The sequence below is a fragment of the Miniopterus schreibersii genome (assembly GCF_964146895.1).
Source record: "Miniopterus schreibersii genome assembly, chromosome: X".
Classification (NCBI taxonomy): Eukaryota; Metazoa; Chordata; class Mammalia; order Chiroptera; family Miniopteridae; genus Miniopterus; species Miniopterus schreibersii.
The window spans coordinates 17,301,035-17,323,331 of record NC_138104.1 but is presented as its reverse complement, the minus strand read 5'-3'; the positions used below and the strand labels follow the sequence as shown (position 1 = coordinate 17,323,331).

The 22,297-nt window shown below is 38.0% G+C and overlaps 1 protein-coding gene across 2 annotated transcripts in view; it reads left to right on the top strand.

Moving 5' to 3' along the window:
* The window catches only part of DOCK11 (dedicator of cytokinesis 11), a 172,090-nt gene that overhangs the window by 132,047 nt on the left and 17,746 nt on the right, over nucleotides 1-22,297 (top strand). For both annotated transcript variants that reach the window (XM_081125565.1, XM_081125564.1), the window contains 6 exons: nucleotides 575-712; nucleotides 5,030-5,212; nucleotides 7,411-7,524; nucleotides 11,502-11,717; nucleotides 11,806-11,863; nucleotides 15,781-15,887. In XM_081125565.1, coding sequence (XP_080981691.1) covers nucleotides 575-712; nucleotides 5,030-5,212; nucleotides 7,411-7,524; nucleotides 11,502-11,717; nucleotides 11,806-11,863; nucleotides 15,781-15,887 — 816 coding nt within the window. The remainder of the gene's footprint in view (nucleotides 1-574; nucleotides 713-5,029; nucleotides 5,213-7,410; nucleotides 7,525-11,501; nucleotides 11,718-11,805; nucleotides 11,864-15,780; nucleotides 15,888-22,297) is intronic.

The following is a 22,297-nucleotide window of genomic DNA, read 5'->3' as shown; positions in this document are numbered from 1 at the left end:
CATTTATATCTCTCTTTACAAGGAGCATTTAAACAATTTATATGGTCTGTTCAATTGTCATACCTATTATCTCTACTCATAGGGGGTTTAATGTTTCACCAGCGGCTAAACATATCTTATACTAAGCATGCTTTAAAAAGTAAATTAGATAATAGACTTTTAAAATAGGATTAATATTTTCCTTAATTCTTACATTATTTAGTCTCCCTCAGAGGAATACAAAGGCCAGTTTCCTTTTATCCATTTATTTTAAGTTTACTGGTTTTTTAATTGAGAAGTAATATGGTTAGGTTAATAGAAATTACTCTTCCCATACTAGTTCTGTATTTGGCGTGTTGCATTGGAAAAATAATTTTTTCATCTATGCTTAAAATGATAGAGTCAAGTACAAATGAATTTATGTAGTATTTTGAGATTTCCAAGTTGAAAGATGGCACCGATGTTTTAAACTTCCTGTGTTTCTGAAACTTTCGGACAGTGGATTGATAAATGGGCATGGGTCAAGTCAGATCTCTCATTCTGGGGGCATGGTGGCATAAACTATTTCTATAAAATGTATTTTCATGTTTTTTAGAGTCAACTTTTAAATAATGATGGCCACAACCCGTTAATGAAAAAAGTATTTGATATTCATCTTGCTTTTCTTAAAAACGGACAATCTGAGGCATCACTGAAACATGTATTTGCCTCATTGCGAGCTTTCATTAGTAAGGTAAGGACAAGAGCTTTCTAGCTGCTAGTGGGCTTGCTTCATGGAAAGACGAAAAGAGGGAAAAGAGGATCGTTGTGATGAGATCTACATCTCAAATACTGAACCCATTAAGCCAGTACAGTAAAACCTCCATATAACGGACTAATTCAGGTGAAGGGGTGTCTGGTTTCCCGAATACGTATGTTAAAAAAAATTGACAAATCAGTTAGTTTACCTGTTTTTACTTAAGTAAACATGTTTGTGTAATTAAAGTATGTATGAAAAGTTTAATTTCACAGAAACATTTTCCATATGTATTACTGTAATTTTAAATTTATACTGAATAGGTCTAGTAAATGCGTGCATTCACCAGTCACTGAGATTAAACAAATGCGCATGGCTGGGGTGTGGCTTAGCACACGTGGGAACATCTGCTGCACAAAGTCATGCTATGGGAAAACAGAACCAGTTACCATTTATGATACAGTGTGATCATGTGCTAATCATTCCCGGAACATTGTTTATGGGCGGTGACTCTTGGATTTAAATATGTATACTATAGCTGTAGATATGTAATATTAATGATGGTGAAATTACTACAGTGTTTTTTCCAACATATGGCCTATTTGTTTAAAATAACAGTGAATTAATAACAAAAAATAACCTGTTCATTTAATTATAAGCAAGTCTTGGTTAAAAGCATTTTAAAATTAACAGGGTGTTAATTTTCACATATGATAGATGGACTGGAAATTTTGTCCGTTAAATCAAAGTCCGTTAAATCTGAATTCCGTTAAATGGAGGTCTGCAAAATCGAGGGTTTACTGTACTGCCTTTGTAAATATAGAAACAGAGCAGCCAAATACATAAAGAGGGTCTAACCAAGAATCCCCTAAAATCAGAATGTGCTTTTTATTTCATTTCACCTAGTCATCGCTGCACCTTTTTCAGTAAGCTCCTTTGAAAAATACCATTTTCAATTACAACTTTGCCAGTTTTTCTTCTGTTTTGCCTTTTTTTTAAGTATTATGCCGAAGGTATATAAGCTATTAGTGCATTCATGTATAAGTACTTTGAAAGCACACACTGAGTTTTATAACCCCTTGTGTAATATCTTGCAAATGGTAGACACTCAATATAGGGTCAAATGAATGAGCTCTTCCTTTCAATGCTAATTGTATCTGTGGGCTGTAAATTTTCAGGCCACTTACCTCATTTAAAAAAAAACTTCAGGCTGGACTTTTAGGAATAAATATGACTGAAACAGCAGAGAATTATTTCTGGTCTGCTTCTGTTAGCTTTTAAACATAATAAAAAGCATCATAAACCAAGACGGAGTTAAAATTATAGAAAGGTACAGTTCAGGCCTTCCCCTCTGGTATGTATAACTCTAATAAAATAAAGAAACTCAGTTAATTGATTTGTATAATCGGATAACTGAGCATGGAAAACTTTTTTGTCATCACTTGTTGCATTTAATTGATATAGAAATTAGGTAGATTTGAAGGTTGTTTTTAATTGCAATTCCTTAATACAAAAGAAATAAATGGAAGACCAAATTCACTATAAGCATCTTATAAGAAATGAGAAAGAGATTCAAAAATAGTTCATTTAACAATTACTGGGTAGGTTCTTACTGGTGCTAGATACTATGTTGGGGATCTGGTCCGAGAGCTTATTGTCCAGTAGAGAGAAGTGTGCACACAAACACACACACACATCCACAAATGCCATTAGGATAAAAGAAGTCTATACAGAGAACTGAGGGTGGGCAGAGAAGGAGAGCAAACACTCTAATTTAGCAAAAGCTTCTCTGCAACTGTGGAGCTAGGACTTAGCATGGACTCAGCAAGAGATGGGATGAAGAGGTAAATGTGTACTCATCTTAGGAGTTAGACTTCATCTTTCAGGCACCAGGGAGTTTTGAAGTAACCCAATTAGATTTGTACAGTATTAACAGAATTGGTGTGGACAGGGAAAAATCTTTAAAAAGTAGTGTGGAAGATGGATTGGTGATGATACTAAAGGCAGTAAGAAGACGTTGCAATGGGCTAGATACAAATGAGGCCCTAAAGTAAGGCAGTGGCAGTGGAAGTGGAGAGTCAAAGGCAGATATAAGACATGATAAGAATATAGATTTTATAGGATTTGGTCATCAGTTTAGTGATTGTATAGTGGGTCATGGTGGTTGATACAAAATGTAGAGAAAAGGGTAAAAGGTAATGAGTTCTTTTTTAGGGTGCCTAAAGGATATCCAGTTAGAGCTGCTAGCATCGACAATCAGATATATAGACCTTTGCTCTGGAGAGAGATTTGGGTTAGAGAGCTAAACTTGGAGTCATCATCCATATATTCATCCATACTATATTTGTTAAATACCTTCTGTCTGCCCAGCACTGTAGCAGGTACTGGAGATAGAATAGTAGAGATATAAAAGAACAATCTTGTCTTCATAAAGCTTTCAGTCTCCTGGGGGGGAGGGAGACAGAAAATAAACAGGTAAATAAAATAGTAATTATGATAATTGCTAAGAAGGAACCAAGGTGCTATGATAGAGAATAATGATTTGTGAGAGATTTCTTACTTTAGATAGGTTTGTCACTGTTTAAATGAGACAAAATATGAAAAGGGGCCAGCTGTTGGAAAAGCTCAAGGAAGAACACTCCAGGGAGAAGGGCAAGCATATGCAAAAGCCCAGAGTTGGGAAAGAGCTTGAAATTCTGGGGACTGAAAGGCCCAGTTTAGCTGGAGCACAGTGAACTAAGGAGATCATCAGCATATGAATGGTGGTTGAAGCCATGGGAATGATTTGATTTCTCCTGGAGTGTATATAGAGGAAGAAACAAAAAATAAGTCAAGAGTAGTACATTGGAGAAAAACAACATGGAAGAGGTTCGAAGAGAAATCTGCAGAAGAGATTAAAGGAAGCAGTCATAGAAGTAGGAAGGCAAGAAAGAAGGCTATCATGCAAGCCAAAAGAGAAGAGAGTGTCAACATTATTATGAGTTACAGAGTGATCTAACAAGATAAGGGGGAAAGGAAGTCCATTGGAATTGACAGTTGGGAGGTCACAGATAATTTTGGCCATTGCCCACTCAGAGAAGTGATGTGGATAGAAGACTTAATATAGTGAATTAACTACATTACAGCTATGTCCTCCCATACACCTTTATTTTCATAGTAGAATATCTTGTCCAGCAAGATTTGTTTTTATCTGATGAAACTGTTAGTGAGATTTCCTGTTGGCCAATCAGAAAACACTTATTAAATATTCATATCTTCATATCATTGTGCTTGGTGTTAAGGTGATAAAAAGATAGATTCCTACAACATGGGTTTAAATTCAAGATTTCCAAGAAGTGATTTTGTAAAGGTTGACCCTCTAGCTTCGCACTTCCTGAAAAACATCCATTGTGTACCCAGAAGCAGCTTACTCCTTGCTTGCCTAGGCATGCAAGCATGAGAGATTGTAACAAGCCCATGTTATGTGTATAGTTTATCTTCCACAAAGCAGACTGAATACATTCTTAAAGTAATAGCCACTTGGCTGTTTTAAGTATTAGACTGTTGTACTCTCTTTCTATGCCAAAAATACGTCGTTTTAAAGTAAAGTTGACATACAATATTGTATTACTTTCAGGTGTAAAGCATAGTGATTTGACACATATTCATCAGATATGATCAGCACAAAAAGTCTAATAACCATCTGTCACCAAAGTTATGATGATAATATTGACTACTTTGCCTATGCAAAATATATCTTAACGCTTTTTATAAACAGAGGGTGCATGTATATGTTTGTGTGTATACACTTCATCTATACCCCATTTTGTTAAAAGGTGAACTTTACTTGCTCAGTAGATTCCCACTATAATTTTCTCAGCATTTGGAAGTTCATAATATAAGGAACTGTTTAAATATAAAGCACAAGAGTAAATAATTCAGATTGTCCTTCCCATTTTTAAGGGTCAGATTGAGACCCATCAATCATTCATTGGTTCAGTCATTCATTAATTTAATGCTTATTATCAACAATCTACTTATCATTTTTTCTAGATCATGATGAGCTCTTCTCAATCTGTACCATTTATTTTCAGCACCTCACATATTTATAGTGACTTGTATACTGACTCGAATGGCTCTGTAATTGACACATTCTGGCTTTTATGTGTTTAACTAGTTCAGGTTCTCTAGAGCAGAGCCCTAGTCTTTAAGTTCATTATGTATCCTCAAAGCACCTAGCATAGACTTAGGTGAGAATATAGTTGGCATTTGATAGTTGGTTGATTTCTATGATTGGGTTTTCAGATACTTAATTATGTTTTTCCTGTTCTTTAGTTTCCCTCAGCCTTTTTCAAAGGAAGGGTAAACATGTGTGCTGCATTTTGCTATGAGGTTTTAAAGTGCTGCACCTCAAAGATTAGCTCAACCAGGAATGAAGCGTCTGCACTTTTGTATCTTCTGATGAGAAACAACTTTGAATACACCAAAAGGAAAACCTTTCTGAGGACCCATCTGCAGGTCAGTGAAAATCAAACCTCTTCCTCTTCTATTCAATCTTTAGCCTCTAGATCAAGACCTAGAGCTACCCAGGCCAATATAATAGCTGTTGGCCACATGTGGCCATTTAGCACTTGAAATGTGGCTAGTCTGAATTGAGATGTGCCATAAATATAGCTTTTGAAGACTAAGTACCAAAAACAGTAAACTATCTCAATTGTTTTATGTTTACAATATGCTGAAATGGTATTTTGGATATATTGGGTTAAGTAAAATATATTGTGTCTTTTTACTCTTTAATGCGGCTATTAGAGAATTGAAAATTATGTGCATGGTTCACATCGTATTTCTATTGGAAAGCACTACTCTAGAGCATAAGTGCTAAGAACATAGACCCTAGTTCAGGCTCCGGGACTAACACACTGTATGACTTTGAGCAGATTACTTCCTTAGTGTGTCCATGCCTCAGTTTCTTCATATGTAAAATAGTGGTAAATATTTGTGCCTACCTCATAGGATTGTTGTGAAGATTAAATGAGATGACTAAATAACAAACAAAACACTTATTAAATATTTCATAACAGGTAGTAATACAGTTTGTGTTTTTCGTGTTCCAGCATGACCAGTAAGTAAAAAATGAGAGAAGTCTCAAGGTGTAGTGGAAAGAATGAACTTTGGAATCAGACCTACCTGGGCTTAATCGTAGCTCAGCTACTTACTATGTGACCCTAGGCAAGTTTCTCAGTCTGTCTTAACTATTTGCCTCATCTGTAAAATGAGGCCAAGTATATTTCACCTTGCAGGGCTATCATGAGGGAGAAAAATAAAGTGTGTGTAGTGCCAGGCATAATGACTAGCATGTAATAGACACTTAGTACATGGTAGTTGTTATTTAACATCTCCATATTTTTCTGCTTATTTAATGAAACAGCCTTGAACTAAAACATAATTGGAACTTCTTAGCTTAGTGGACCTCTTTGTAATATGGGAAACCTTTGGTTATATTTATGTCTTCACTGCTATGGTCTGTCCCATTGCAGGTGTTTATTGGAAATGGGTCATAAATGGGGAAACAGCTATAAGCAGGTTTTTAGAAATGTCATCAGTAACATGGAAATCCGATGAAAGTGTATTCTTTTTGTAAAAATCTGCTATATAGTTACTTTTGGGTATTAGGGCCAGCATTATATGTAAGGGCCTTTATAATTCACCTTTATATGAGGATGTCACTTGAATAACATCTTCCCCCAAACATATCTGCAATTAGTGTGCCAGTATGCCTGAAATTCCCCAGTAGGGTCTGTTCTTCTGGGTCAAAGCATCAGCTCTCTCAAGTCTGTTATTCAAATGTAAATCAGTTCATAAATGTGAAGACTTGGAACCATGTCTGGCACATAGTAAGTGCTCAAAAAAAAGATTAACTAGTATTATTATGATTATGACCTCTCTAATCCTCAGAACATCTCATTCCCATATTACAAATGAGGAAAGTGAGGCACAATAGGGTTAAGTAAATTTTCCAAAGCCCCACAGTGAATAATTGATAAAGTCAAGATTTGCATCTGAAGCAGTTTGATTCTAGAGCCTGCACTCATAGCTCCTATAGTATCCTGCTTCCCAAGACCAGAGGTAAAGCTTCCAGCCATTAACACCTTAGCATGAATTAATCAGGCATTCCTTAAAGGGATCCTGAAAGATTAAAAAGCACCATCGGAGGCCATTACATGTACTGCTGTCTAAACTAGATAAGCACTAGTCAGAAACAAAAAAGGGAACTGAGGTGCTGGAGTTGGGAGTTCAGGACACTTAAATAGACTAGCGAAAAGGAATGAGAAACCATAGAAAAAAAATATCATTTATTCTCAACTTTGCCATAGGTACAACCTAGCAAGCATATTCAAAATAGAGACCTGATCACCATTGTTTCAGTTCACTGTTAATGAAACAGTTTTGAATCTGGCTGTACTATGAGCTTTGAAAAAATTTTCATATCTAATCAAGAAAAGTTCCAAAAAAATGTGAAATTGGGACCTTTGAAGTTGCTGTTTCAGTAGAAGAATTTAAACTCCTCATGTCTGAAGAAAGTAGATGATGGTGGAACTGTGTAGAATCTTTAAAAGAAACATTTCATATGAGTGCTTATGGGCTTACACAATGATGAAAATAAACAGCATTTGTTTAAAAGACAATTGAAAAACAATGTTTGCTTTTGCCCACAGATAATAATTGCTGTAAGTCAGCTGATAGCTGATGTAGCACTAAGCGGAGGATCAAGATTTCAGGAGTCTTTATTCATTATCAACAATTTTGCTAATAGTGACAGACCTATGAAGGTATGTTCTCGCTTTAGTCAATTAGAAGCACTTTCACTGTCAGGGAAGTTTATACTCCTAGAATTAAACTGTTTTTGGATTCACGACTTTCAGTAGAGTAGAGTGTATAGAATGTAAGCTTCATGAGTCCAGGCTTTGTCTTGTACACCAATGTATCTCTAGCAGCAAAACGCTGCTTGGTACCTAGCATATAGTCAATATTAGTTGAACAAATGGATGACTGACTATACTGTGTAAACACAGTTGTTATGGCTAGTAGGATTTGAATTTTTTTCTGGGCTTGATTTCTAAACTTACTCAGAAAATAAATGTATCCTTTCCTTTTTTTAAAAAATATATCTTTATTTCAGAGAGAGGAAAGGAGAGGGATAGAAAGATAGAAACATCAATGATGAGAGAGTCATTGATCCGCTGCCTCCTGCATGCCCACAACTGGGGATCGAGCCTGCAACCTGGCATGTGCCCTGACCGGGAATAGAACCCCGATAGCCTGGATCCTAGGTCGATGCTCAACCACTGAGCCACGCTCGTCCGGGCCATTTCCTTCTTAACTATCATATTTGAAATTTCACAAGATCTCACTTCCTAGAGCAGTTAAAGCTGCCTGATCCATTTCCAACAGATGAGGAGTGGCACAGAAGGAATTTATTATTTGATGAGTTTTAAGAATCATCTGTTAACTGATTATGGCTTGCCATAGATAACTTTTTAAATTTTTTTAATTGAATTTATTGGGGCAACATTAGTTAATAAAATTATGTAGGTTTCAAGTATACAATTCTATAGTACATCACATGTATATTGTATTGTGTGTTTACCACCCCAAGTCAAGTCTCTTTCCATCACCATTTATCTCCCCTTTTCCCTCTTCTACCTCCCCTACACTGCCTTCCCTCTGGCAGTCACCTTGTTGTCTCTGTCCATGAGTCTTTTTTTTCTTTGCTTGATCCTTCTCACCTAGCCCCCAACGCCCTCCTCTCTGACAGCTCTCTGTCTCTTCTCTGTATCCATGAGTCTGTCTCCAGTGTGTTAGCTTATTTTGTTCATTAGATTCCACATATAAGAGAAATCATATGCTATTCGTCTTTGTCTGACTGGCTTATTTAACTTAGCATAATACTCTCCATACTGTCGCAAAAAGTAAGATTTTCTTCTATTTTACAACTGAGTACTTTTTCATTGGATAAAGGCACTACAGCTTTTTTATTCACTCATCTACTGTTGGGCACTTGGGCTGCTTCCAAATCTTGGCTATTGTAAAATGCTGCTATGAACATAGGGGTGCATATATTCTTTCTTTTTTTTTTTTTTAAGATATACATCTATGATGACAATAACAGGGTTCTTTTATTTATTTTTTTAATATATCTTTGTTGATTTCAGAGAGAAGAAAGGAGAGGGAGAGAGAGAGATAGAAACATCAATGATGAGAGAGTCATTGATCAAGCCCACAACCTGGGCATGTGCCCTGACCGGGAATCGAACCCCGATCACCTGGATCCCAGGTCAATGCTCAACCGCTGAGCCACGCCTGGCCGGGCTTCTTTCAAATTAGTTTTTCAGGTTTGCCATAGGTACTTATTGGCACTCCCAAAGACCCTGAACTCCATTCCTCTTTGTTACCTACATACTTAAAACCTGTATCACTGTCAAAATTCATTTGTTGTTTTGTTGCACAGAGAGCAGGTTCTTTCTAATCTTCAGTGATATATGTATACAAGGGAAGAGGAAACCTCTGCCAATAAAGGACTTTTCCTCCCAGAGGAATCATCTCCATTCTTGGGAAAGGTCATCTTCCAGCATAATTGGGCAATTTTGTTTAAAGTCTGAAAAAAATAAAGCTCACAGTCATAGCATACTTGATGTTTGGGACGTGTAGACTCTGTGTAGCAAAAAATATTCCCACAGGAACATCACTCAGACTGGGAAGGAAAAAAAAAGCACTGTCAGGCTGGGAAAGTTTGCTTTCCAGCCAGTTCTATTGGTTCCCCAGGAAATAAGTATATGCTCCAACTATTCCCATGAGCGCAGAAACAGCTTCTGTCATTTAGGATCTTTTACTCATATTCTAACAGTTGTTACCATCCTTAATTCCATGTTATATAAAAGTTGGATTTGAAACTTTTTCACAGTCAATGGGGTCTGTTTTGGCTCTCCTTGATAGGAAATCTTTTGCATGACTCATTTCTGAAATGACTTAGTTTTATTCTGGTAGGTTAGTCACTACCAATAAACCCTATTACAACAAGGTATGTCTTTCCTCCAGTAAGTGTAATCTCTCTTAATGTTTAAGAAGGAACTTTATGTATATAAGTATTACTTGAAAGGGATAAAGAAGGCACTTTTAAAATCTATTTCCTCCACTTTTAGTTATATTCACATTGGAAAGCTCCCTAACCCCTATATTTGTCACTTATTCATCGTCTTTAATCATACAGATAATTGTGATTACTCCAGTGGGGTTAAGAGAAAGTGATAGGACTATCTTAATGGCCATAATAAAGAGGAAAGAAACTCTAACTTTCTGGTTTGGGGGAACGAAAACAACATTTGAGAGAGGTTATCTCTTTAAATCCTTTAGAGTGTTCTGTGCTTCATAAGCTCTAATTTGTATAAGTGGGCACTGTAGTATGGTTTTCACCTTATTGTATGTGGTAGTTGGTGGATAGGATAGGTATACTTGTCAGTATGGAAGACTAGCTAAGATCACTAGCTCTGGAGCCAGACTACCTGGGTGTAAATCCTGTCTCTACCACTTACCAACTGTGAGACTAGCCAAGCTACTTAACTGCTGTGTGCCTCAGTTTTCCATTGGTAAAATGAATCATGATAGTGCTTGAATCACAGGATTGTTATAAAAATTAAAACATGTAAAGCACGTAGACCACTGCCTGATAAAAAGTCTACTGTCAATTTTTAGTTACTGTCCTACCAAGCAAAATAGAGACATACTCATATAGAGAGCAGGCAGACAGCTGAGGGGGGTGTTGGGAGGGAGGTAGAAGGATTGAGCAAAAAAGAAAAAAAAAGAGAAAATTCATGGACATGGACAACAGTGTGGTGATCACAGGGTGAGGTGGAGATGGAAGAGGGTATAGAGGGGATAAATGGTGATGGAAAAAATTAAATTAAATTAAAAAGGAGAGAAAACAAAACAAAATTTTAAAGTTCTTTGCCCGGCCGGGCGTGGCTCAGCGGTTGAGCGTCAACCTAGGATCCAGGCGATCGGGGTTCGATTCCCGGTCGGGGCACATGCCCGGGTTGTGGGCTTGATCAATGACCCTCTCATCATTGATGTTTCTACCTCTCTCTCTCCCTCTCCTTTCCTCTCTCTGAAATCAATAAAGATATATTTAAAAATAATAATAATAAAGTTCTTTGCCTGGTTGGGTGTGGCTCAGCGGTTGAGCGTCGACCTAGGATCCAGGCGATCAGGGTTCGATTCCCAGTCAGGGCTCATGCCTGGGTTGCGGGCTCGATCCCCAGTTGGGGGCGTGCAGGAGGCAGCCGATCCGTGACTCCCTCATCATTGCTGTTTCTATCTCTCTCTCTCCCTCTCCTTTCCTCTCTCTGAAATCAATAAAGATATATTTTAAAAATAATAATAATAAAATAAAAATATTTAATAATAAATAAATAAATAATAAATAATAAATTCTTTATACATGCCCCATGCCAAGAACCAAATACCAAGAAGCGTAGCTTAGTTGGTTGGAGCATCGTCCCATATACCGAAAGGTTGCGGGTTTGACATCCTGTCAGGGCACATATTCAGGTTGCGGGTTCAATCCCCAGTTAGGGCGTGTACGGGAGGCAATGATATTTCTCTCTCTCTCTCCCCCCTTCCTTCCTCCCTCCCTCCCTCTCTCTGTAAAACCAATTTTTAAAAAATCGTATGTTAGCCCCAGGATTGAATGCCGAGGCTTAGAGCACATCAGTAATATTGATAAACATGTCTTTTTTTGTTTTGAAATTAGGCAACTGCTTTTCCCACAGAAGTCAAAGATTTGACCAAGAGAATTCGTACTGTTCTTATGGCCACTGCTCAAATGAAGGAGCATGAGAAAGACCCTGAAATGCTAATTGATCTCCAGTATAGCTTAGCCAAGTCATATGCAAGCACCCCAGAGCTCAGGAAAACCTGGCTAGATAGCATGGCCAAGATTCATGTGAAAAATGGAGATTTTTCTGAGGTAACTACATTAGGCTTTGTTCTAAACACAACCCTGCCAAACCCCCAGAGCACATTCTAACAATTCTTTATTTGTCATCCTTTTTCAGGCAGCAATGTGTTATGTCCATGTAGCAGCTTTGGTGGCAGAGTTTCTTCATCGAAAAAGTAAGATATTTCTGTTATTAGAGATGGGGAGAATTTCAGTTAGCACAATAGTTTTTATCTTTGTAGCTTGTAACTGCGAATGTGATATAATTGAGCTCTGAAAAATATGTTCACCTTTAGCCTCATTCAGTGTTTAACAGAGGTTGTTATTTTTAAAAAACTGGATTGTTCATTTTGCCTTCTGCTTTCATTAAGAGTTAAATAGCACAGGGCCAAGCCTGATAGCCAATGTTTATTTTCCAACACTGTCTCCCTGGAAGTCTGCTACAAATTAAATTCTTCTCAGGGCTCATGAGAAGCTCTGGATAATACCAGTCACTTACTTTCCCCTCGTCTGCCTCAAGTTCACCAATAACTGGCCACAGATTTGATCTCCACGGCCACTTTACTGTAACAGTACCTTGGCATTAAAGGGAGTCAGCACATCAGCAACATGGCCAAATAATACATCCCTGTTAGTCTCCCCCCCCCCCCCCAACAACAACAATTTGGCATCCATTCATGGACAAAATTGCCTTTGTGGGAGCTGTGGGATCCAGCGCTATATGCCAAGGGGCCTGGGAGAAGTGTTACCCACCTCTGCATTAGGTAGTAGGCAGACAGATCTCAGTCCTGGCTGTGGATCCTGCAGTGGCCCAAGAACTGGTTCCAGCCCTTCCCAGCTGCAGTCTAGGAGGCCCTGGAGAATACTATTGTAAATAGTCACCCATAAACAAGAGAGCCTTGGTGGGAATCCAGGAGTCCAGTGGAGAAGTTCCAGCGTGCCACTGGAATACACACACAGGCACACAAGTTTAGGTGCATTGGAGAGGGTAGTTTAACTTTACTAGTGTCACCCCTTCCTCAAGGTGGCACAGCTCAGTGCCAAGAGAGACCTCTTGCCTGTGATTTCTTCCACAGGGAAGAGAGAGCATGTGAGTGGGCACCTGGCTTCCACAGATGTACAGGATGCTGCCAAAGAGGCCCATTGCTCTTTTGCCCCATCCGGAGTGCTCAGTTGTAAACTTCATGATTGAGGGTGAGGGCAGGAAGAAGCTGAGAGAATGGCTGATAGGACTCTCAGAAGGCATTAAAGGGACACAGATTATATACTATATCAAGAATCCCACCAACATGCTGCTAGGGACATTTAGCCCGTAGATCCCTCCAACTGGCCCACAAGCACCCCCAGTGCTCCATGTGCCTCAGCCACACCTCTCCTGTCCTGTAGCCATCTCCCTATGCATGCCCCTGTGGGATTAAGAGCAAGCTTTAGCAGACAGCTAATGAGCATGCGCAGAAAGTCGGCCAGAATCTGTGGGCCAGGGAGAGACCACAAACTTGAATTTTAGCACCACTCTTGGGAAAGCAAAAAGGGAGGCTCTTAGTACCTGGCCCGGTGTGTTGCATGATGGAGAGAAGGCATATAAGCTTAAGAATTCTCCCACAAGAGGGAACAAGAAGTGTGGAGCCAGTGTATCCATAGAAGATCTGTGAAAGCCTCAAAATCCCAAGCAGGGCAGGTTGAAGGCATTTCTCTCCCAAAGTCAGTCAGTAAAGATGATTGGAAGTGACTGCTGCTTTCAAGTGTAAAGACAGCAATGCAAGACTTAAAGGAACATGAAAAATGAAGAAAACATGACATCACCAAAGGATCATAATAACCTCCCAGTAACCAAACTCAAAGACATGGAGATCTGTAATTTATCTAATGAAGAATTCAAAAGACCCTAAAACCAAACAAAAAATCAGGAATTATCTCAATTATCAATCCTTAAGCTTTAAAAATATAACTATAGGATTAGACAAAATAGCAACTAATATAGAATCTACGTATTGCTGTGATTTTTTTGGACGTTAGCTTGAAGCAGCTTGCCTGAGCACCAAGCAGTATGACATATTTCAACAAGTGGAAATTGTGCTTTTAACTAATTATTTAAATATTTATTTTATAATACCTTCAAGATTTTTTAGAATTTGTACTTCATAGAAATCAAAGGGCCCTGTCTGCATGGGAAAAAGTGATGTTTTGCATTTTAAACAAAAATAATATTTAGAAGTTTGCATGTTTATTTATAGGTGCCATCTATTTTTAAAACTGTAATATTCTACTTGCTTAAACTAGAAAAACTTATTCTAAAATGGTGCCAGTGGGAAAATCCCCAGGCTTTTTCCCCTTAGATTTAATCATTCAGATGATCCAAAACACCTTCTTTTGTTAATTATTTGGTCAAATTGACAGTAATACTAAAGGAGACTACTAATTTAAAACAAGTTAAAAACTGAACCTTTAACCTGTCATCCAGTTGGAGAACTCCATGATCTAGACAAGACCTAGATATTCACTGAGTAAATAAAAGTATGTTTGTGTACAGAACTGAAAAAAAAAAAAAAAAAGGTTTTATTTACACTTTTAAAACAAACTTATTTAACAGAAAAAGAGGGGAACATCTGTAATACTTTCAACAATAAAGAGAAATTTAAAAAATAATTGAATAATTCTGGAATCATTTGTTTTCTATCATTAAGTGTCCTTTGATAATGAGTACAAAAGGGAAGGAGAGTTAGCTATATTATAAATCTCTGGCATGTCAATTGCCAATAAGTTTATGTTTCCTCAAAGTCTTAAGCCATTATTCTTGAAGTCAATATATTGTTTAAATCAAGATGGAATGAAATACTACTGACCAGCTGACTCGTTGGAGACTCATTCTTCTGTATAGAGTTTTTAAGAAAAAAAATAATGTGTCATTGGGTGGTTGCCTAAACAAGCAAGGGCTTGGCCCTTGCCCCCCAGGGGTGACTACAGATTTTTTTTTCTTATGTTTCAGAACTGAACTGAAAGGGAAAGGGAAAGGGGAGGGAGGTGTGCAGTTCTCTCTGCCCCACCCCCAGCCTCATACTTCCTTCAGCCAGAGCTCTAGTTCCTTCTACAAGAGAGACCTTAAGGATTATCATTCTATTCTTTTAACCAAAGTTACCTTGAAGTGGTGATACTGGGTGTTAGTTATTCCCACCCCCAAAAATATAAAATAAAAAACAGATCTATTTCTTTTTTGTCTGAGAACCTCAAAATGTTCTAGATCTTTCTCTGGAGGACAGACTTGATGTCTCTCTTCCTGAGTAAGGGCACAACTCTTTTCCCCCAGGGAAGACAAGAGTCAAGTTTCTACATTCTTCCACCACCGCATAGCACCCAAGGTTCAACCAAGCTTCAGGCCTGTAGGGCTCCCCCATCAGCCCTGAAAAAGAAATTTTCTTTCCCAGAGAGTCTGTTATTTTCATTCCTTATAGGGTAATGTTGATCACTTTCCCAAATCTTTATACTCAAGATCTGATAGCTTAAGTTCTACAAAGCTTTTATTCCCCAGTGCCTTCCCAATCACAGGTTTTTTCCTCCCCCTACCCCTTCAGGACTCTTACCTCTTACCCTTCTTCTGACTAGTTGTCTTATTTTATCAAGAGTTGGACAGTTTCCCTATCCTCCAAATTCCTCCCACTTTTTAATGGAGAATTTGTGCTCGAGGCAGTGCTCTCTACTTAGAAAGTTTGCATCTTGCTTTCCCTAGGGTAGCAGTCAGGAATACAGAAGCTACAGCTATCTATGAAGGGCAAGTCTTTTTTCTTTCATAATTGATATTTTATCCGTTGTTTTGAGGATAATTACACAGACATTTCAGTTTGTACATAATTCTTAACTTATGTACCCAAAACCTAAAAATTCATATAGTTGTGATTGTTTTCTAAACAGTTATTTCAGTGACTTTCCAGCTTAAAATTTGAAAAAATTTTGTAACTGAAAATTATACTTATAACTTTGTTCCTCACAAAAATATCTGCCTTTATTTTTAAGGGTAACCAATCGCTGTAAGGCTACCTGTTATTTACAATACACTTTCTTATATAAATTTACATCACTGTTTTTTTAATTCACACAGAATTATTCCCTAATGGATGTTCAGCCTTCAAGAAAATTACTCCCAATATAGATGAAGAAGGAGCAATGAAAGAAGATGCTGGAATGATGGATGTCCATTATACTGAAGTAAGATTCCAGGGCCTGCATTGTCAATTATATAAATTTAACTTCTTAAAATATATTTTTATTTAAAAATTATTACAACTTAGAAGGTAACTAGGGGTTGATGAATTGTAAGCATTAAGACTGCCCAGAGCAAAGATGTTCCTGTTAGGAATGTGGAGCGTCCTGTATCTGGAACTCTTCCTATTGTCTGGTTTGAGAAATGCAGTGTTTATTGTCCTCAAATCACCATCACAGTAACAAGACTAGGGTCAACATACTTTGGGGAAATCTCCATTAAAAACATAGTTAATTCACATTAAAATAATATATAATAAATATTTTAAAAATTAAACAAACAAAAACATAGTTAAGGTAACAGCTAAGCAGAGTATGCATGTAAGTTTTTTTAAATGGAAAATTTCTACTCTAAACTTCATATGGATAGCTAAGAGCTTCAGTTGTCACACAATCAACAAATATATACTAAGCACTGACTTATAAGCAAAGCTCTGGACTTGAAGATATAGGAGCTGTCAAATAATTAGATATAGCTGAACTCTAACCTCTAATGTCTACCTGAAAGATAAGACACCGTCACAGAAGGGAAATCAGCAAGACAGTGCCATTTGAATAATATAAACTATGTTCCATGCAAAGTCAAAGGTGAAAGAGATGCCTTTGAGCTGAGGTAGAACAGAGGAAGTATTAGATTAGAGGGGTTTGAAGAATGAGTTCTTCCTGAAGGCACTCTAGCAGGAGACTAGCAAGGACAAGAGTTAAGAGGCGGGAAAGTATAAGGCATGTTTGGGGCACAAGCAAGGGGATTCTGTGGACTAAGCCAGTGGGTTCATATAGAGAAGAGTAGTAGCTGAGGGCTGATTTTGAGAAACTATGAATATTTCGGCTTTATTAATTAGAATGTTGAATTGCTATCAAAGGTTTTTGAGCAGAATAATCACAAGATGAAAGCAAGGAAGAGGAAAGATTAATTTGTTGGTAATGTGGGAGATGTATTAGAGATAGGTAGATAGGGGCTGGAGGCAGAGTCTAGGGTGGGGGTTGCCCTAAGGGTCCAGATGTGAGGCAGTTGAGGCCTAAACCGAGACAGTGATAGATTCAGGCAACACTATGACAGAAAGAGGAAACCTTGCTGACTGTGGGAGGGTAAGACTCAAAAGTAGCTCTGAGATTTCAGGTTTGGATATTAGAGAAAAATCACAGATGGATAATTTTACAGGGAGGATGATGAATTCAGTTTTTGATGTGTGTTGAATTTGAAGTAAAAGGTTATTGAAATGGAAATAACCATTAGGCCATGAGAAATTCAGAACGGAACCTAAGCAGAAAGATAAGGGTTGGAGATCAACATCTGGAAGTCATGTCTGTGTGAGAGCCAAAGCAGAGTGAGGATGGGAGATAACATAGCAAATGAAGACCGGAGGACCAAGGACTGAACCATAGAGAAGTTCACAATTGAAGAATGGGAACATGAAAAAAAGAAAAAAACAAACAACAAAAGCAGAGAGATTTAAGAGATTGTAGTCCCATAGAAATATATATATTTTAACTTGTATTAAGAAACACAAGAAGCACTCAGGTTAGTTAAAGTGACAGAGACACACTTTAGAAATATTTTATGAATTTTTTGTTTAGAATACAAGCAAATCTCAAGTTAGCTCTGGTTTATTTAACTAAAATGATATGCCTGGAAGCTTTACCTACTGTTTCCATATGGGTGTCTCTCCTCATCAGTAAAATATAGTAATACTATCCTGGTCATTTCACAATAAACATAAAGGCTCTTTATAAGTCATTAAGTGCTGCATGAATGTGAGGCTTTATCAATGACTTGAATGACAGTGAGATTTCCTTTTACTCCCAGAATCTAAGAGTAGATATTTAAAACATAGTTGCTGAATTAATCATAACAGAGAATCAAGGTACTTGAATTTTAATTCTAGTTCATTATGTGACTGAAGCTTTGGGTAAATCAATTCACTTTTGGGGCCTTAGATGATTTTCCATAGACCTCCAGTTTTTATGACTGGCAGTGGAAAGATTGCAGGGAGTTTGTGGGAGATAAATGGATCAGCACAAACTGAAGTTTCATCATTGCCTTTCAAAAAGCAGCTTCAACTTACTCTTAGAAATATCCTTGAGCCTGATTCTTTTTCATACTCTCAAGGAAAGCAGTTAATGTTTCCTTTTAAAAAATAATTTTAACTCGATTGCTGTTTTTTTAAAATATTTTTTATTGATTTGTAGAAAGAGAGGAGAAAAGGAGAGGGAGAGAGAGAAACATCAATTGGCTGCCTCCTGCACGCCCCCTGCTGGGGATCAAGCCCACAACCTGGGCATGTACCCTGACCTGGAATTAAACCTGCAACTTTTCGGTGCATGTAATGACACCCAACCAACTAAGCCACTACTGCGGGGCTGGGACATGTTTCCTTGTCTCCCCATTTTGGTTGCCTCTATTTGTTTCTTTGTATTCGATAGTTTTGCTATGTCTCCCAGCCTTGGTAGGTTGACCTTATGTAGTAGGTGTCCTGTGGGTCTCAGTGGTGCAGTCTCTCAGATCACCTGAGCTGGGTGCTCTGGAAGTCTCTCTTGTGTGGTTATGTGATCCCTCATGTAGTTAAGTCAGGATTGCTGTTGGCACGTTTCTGGTTTGGGTTGACCCTCAGTCTGGCTGGCTGTGAGAATTGGCCCCAACCGCAATGTACAAGTTGCTGGGGGGGGGGGGGGGGCTGTCCCCACGAAGCGTAATTTGCCCCAGCAGGATCTGGTGCCTGCAGAGACCATCCTTTGGGTGTACCACATGTGGAGCTAATTGGATAGTGCTCTGAAGCCAGCCACCAGTTGTGTTGGTTCTGGGGCCTCTTTGGAGGGACCCTGATGCAGGTCAATGTCAGGCGCTGCTTGTGACCAGCCATGGGCTACATATTGGGAACTACAAAGTGATCCATGATTGGTAGCTGCCTGTGCTGGGCCTTGATTGCATGGGAGGGGCCTCACTGTTCACCAAGGCTGGCTGCCACCAGTTCTGGGCCTGGAGCAGGTCAGCAAAACACTTAAGGCACCCTGAGATCCACTGCTGACTGTCCATTAGGCTAGCCACTGAAGGAGCGTTGGAGTGGGGGTATGAGATTTACATGAGGCAGGTTCTCAGGGAGTCACCAGGCGCATGAAGCTCACCAGGGTAATATACAGTGTGGAGCAAAAGTAGGTTTGCAGTAGTTTGTATGGAAAATAATACAATAATTAATAAGTAATAACATAAGAATAAACTGTTTTGCATACTCACACAGTAAACCTAATTTTCTCCCACCATGCAGATTCAAACTGCCCTATGTGGGAGCAGAGCCAGCCCTTTTTGTGTCTCCACCCTTCCTACCAGTCTTGATGTGGTATCTTCTGTAAATCTTTGATTATAAGACTTCTGTTCAGCTAGTTTTCAGATGATTATCCAGGTAGACTGTTCTGTAATTTAGTTGTAATTTTAATGTGGTCATGGGAGGCAGTACTTGTACTTTCCACCTATTCTGCCATCTTGGATCCCCTTCAAAATGCACACATCTTAAATGAACAGTTTGATGGATTTTAACAATTGTATACACCCATGTAACTTACCACCAGAAACAAGAAATAGAACAAGTCCATTCCCCTAGAAAGTAGCCTTGTGCACATTTCCACAGTCTCCCCACACCCACCATCTGAATTCAATCACCGTGGATAAGTTTTGCCCATGTTTTGGTGTCATAAAAATGAAATTGTTCGGTATGTACCCTTTTGTATGTGGCTTCTTTTGCTTAACCTGTTTTTGAGAAGCATCTATGTTCAGTATATCTCATATTTGTTTTTTGCTCATTACTAAGTAATATTCAATTGTATCGATATATTATATTTTAATATATTTCCTGTTAATGGATTTTAGATTGTTTCCAGTTTGGTGCTGTTATGAATAAGGCTGATTTAAACATTCTTATGTATTACCATTTGAGGACATGTGCTTTTATTTTATTAATTTATTTATTTTTTAAATCCTCACCCGAGGATATTTTTTCCATTGCTTTTCAGAGAGAGTGGAAGGGGGAGAGAGAGAGCTAGAGAGCAATATCGATGTAAGAGAGACACATCGATTGGTTGCTTCCTGCATGTGTGCCAACCAGGGCTGGGATCGAGTCTGCAACTGAGGTATGTGCCCTTGACCAGAATCAAACCCCAGGACCCTTCAGTTTGCAGGCTGATGCTCTAACCACTGAACCAAATCGGCTAGGTCATATGCTTTTATTTTTCTTGAGTAAATATTTATGAATGAAATTGCTAGATCCTAAGGAAGTTATATATTTTAACTTTATAAGAAATTACCAAAGAGTTTTCCAAAGTGGTTGGACCATTTTATACTCCTACCAGCAATGAATGAGAGTTTCAGTTGCTCCACACCTGATGTTGCCAGTCTTTTTAAATTTCTGCCACTCTAGTAGGCATGAGTTGGTATATTACATTGAATTTTTCCATAATTGTAAACCAACTTTACATTCCTAGGACAGACCTCACTAGTTTATAACAAAATTTTAATTCCTTGAAAGTTCTTCCTTCCCATTGTTGCTGGAAATTTTAATTTACCTATTAAATGTTAATATAAGATCATTTGTTAAAGTAACAACATTTAACGGACAACTGTGCACTGCCACTATCCAGGTGACTGAAAAAACCAATATAAATAAGATATTGTCCCTACTTTTAAAGAATCACAGCCTAATTGGAAAGTCAGATGCATAGATAATGGGCAAGTTTAGTGATAAATATTTATTCAATGAATTATCATAGTAGGAAAAAGAAGTCTAGTGTCTTGCTGCTCTGTGTGGATCAGGAGAAGAATCCTGGAAGAGGTGATACCTAAGCTGTTTTAAAGAGGTTAACCAAGTGAAAGGGATTAAAGAACAAGACAGTATAGCATGAACAAAGGCACAAAATTAAGACAATACTATGGTGCTTCAGGGGAACTACAAGTAGTTTTACTATTGTTGGAGCATAAAGTACCAGGCTGGGTGTAATGAGATAGATTATAGAAGTATCAGCAAGATCCTTGCATGCCTTGTGTGCCAAATGAAAGAGTTTTTCTTTATTCTGTAAATGATAGGCAGCCATCATGAGATTTTAAGAAGGGGAGAGGTACATGGTTTGGTTTGCATTTTAATCAGAACCCTATGGCAGATATGTGGATGATAGATTGGAAAGCACCAAGGCTGGAGGCAGGAAGATCAATTAGGAAAAAATAATGAGGTCTTGGACCTTAGCAATCAGAGTGAGATGGACAGGAAGAACCAGTTTGAAAAGTTTTAGGAAGTAAAGCTGGTAAAACTTGGTGATGAACTGATTAGGGGATGAATAAAGAAAGAGAGTGTATTAGTTTTCTAGGCCTGCCACAACAAAGTACATAAACTATGTGGCTTAAAACAGCAGAAATTTATTGTCTCACAGTTCTGGAGTCTAGAAACCTGCAATCAAGGTGTCATCACGTCGTCTTAGACTCTGAGTATCCTTGACTCCTTGAATTTCTGATGATGCCTGTTGATTTTTTGCATTCCTTGGCTTATAGCTGCATTACTCTAATCTCTGTCTCTAGTCACATGGTATTCACCCTATATGACTGACTTCTTCTAAGGATACCAGTCATATTGGATTAAGAGCTCACCCTACTCCAGTATGACTTCGCCTTAACCAATTACATTTGCAATGACCCTATTTCCAAATAAGGTCACATTCTGAGGTACTGGGGGTTAGGACTTTGGTTTTTTGAGGGACAACTCAACCCATAAAGAAGGTAAAGTAAAAACTGCTCTTAGTTTTCTAGCTAAGGGTTTATAGGGTGTTGCTACCAGCTAAACAAGAAACACAAGTGAAAGAGCTGGTTTAAAAAGATGTGTTCAAAACTGTTTAAAAGACATATAGGAAAAGCCATTTTATTAATCAGTTCTATAGGTGTGAAGTAAACATCTTTAAGATAAATAAACTGTGAAGACTTATGGATAGCATCAGTAATTGGCTTCATCATTTTATTGTTGAGAACATGAGGTGATGGTTCACAAAAGTTTGTTGTATAGCAGCTGTTACCGTTCTGGCAAGGTCAGAGATCTCTATCCTGAGCTATCACCTATCATTCTCACTAATTTTAGAACCAATAGTCAGGAAGGAAGCATTCTTTACCAAAATCACATCATTTTAATAAATACCTAATCACGAATGCAACAGCTTAAGAGTTGTCAAATTTTCTTAAGATTATTATATGTAGTATATAATTTCAATGTAACGGAAAAATAAGGGACATTTATAGGCTTGGTGAAATTCGCCCTGTTAGAGATTCAGACATCCTCAGTTTGGAACGAACAACTTACCCCCTTTAAAAGATAATCCTTCCCAATGTG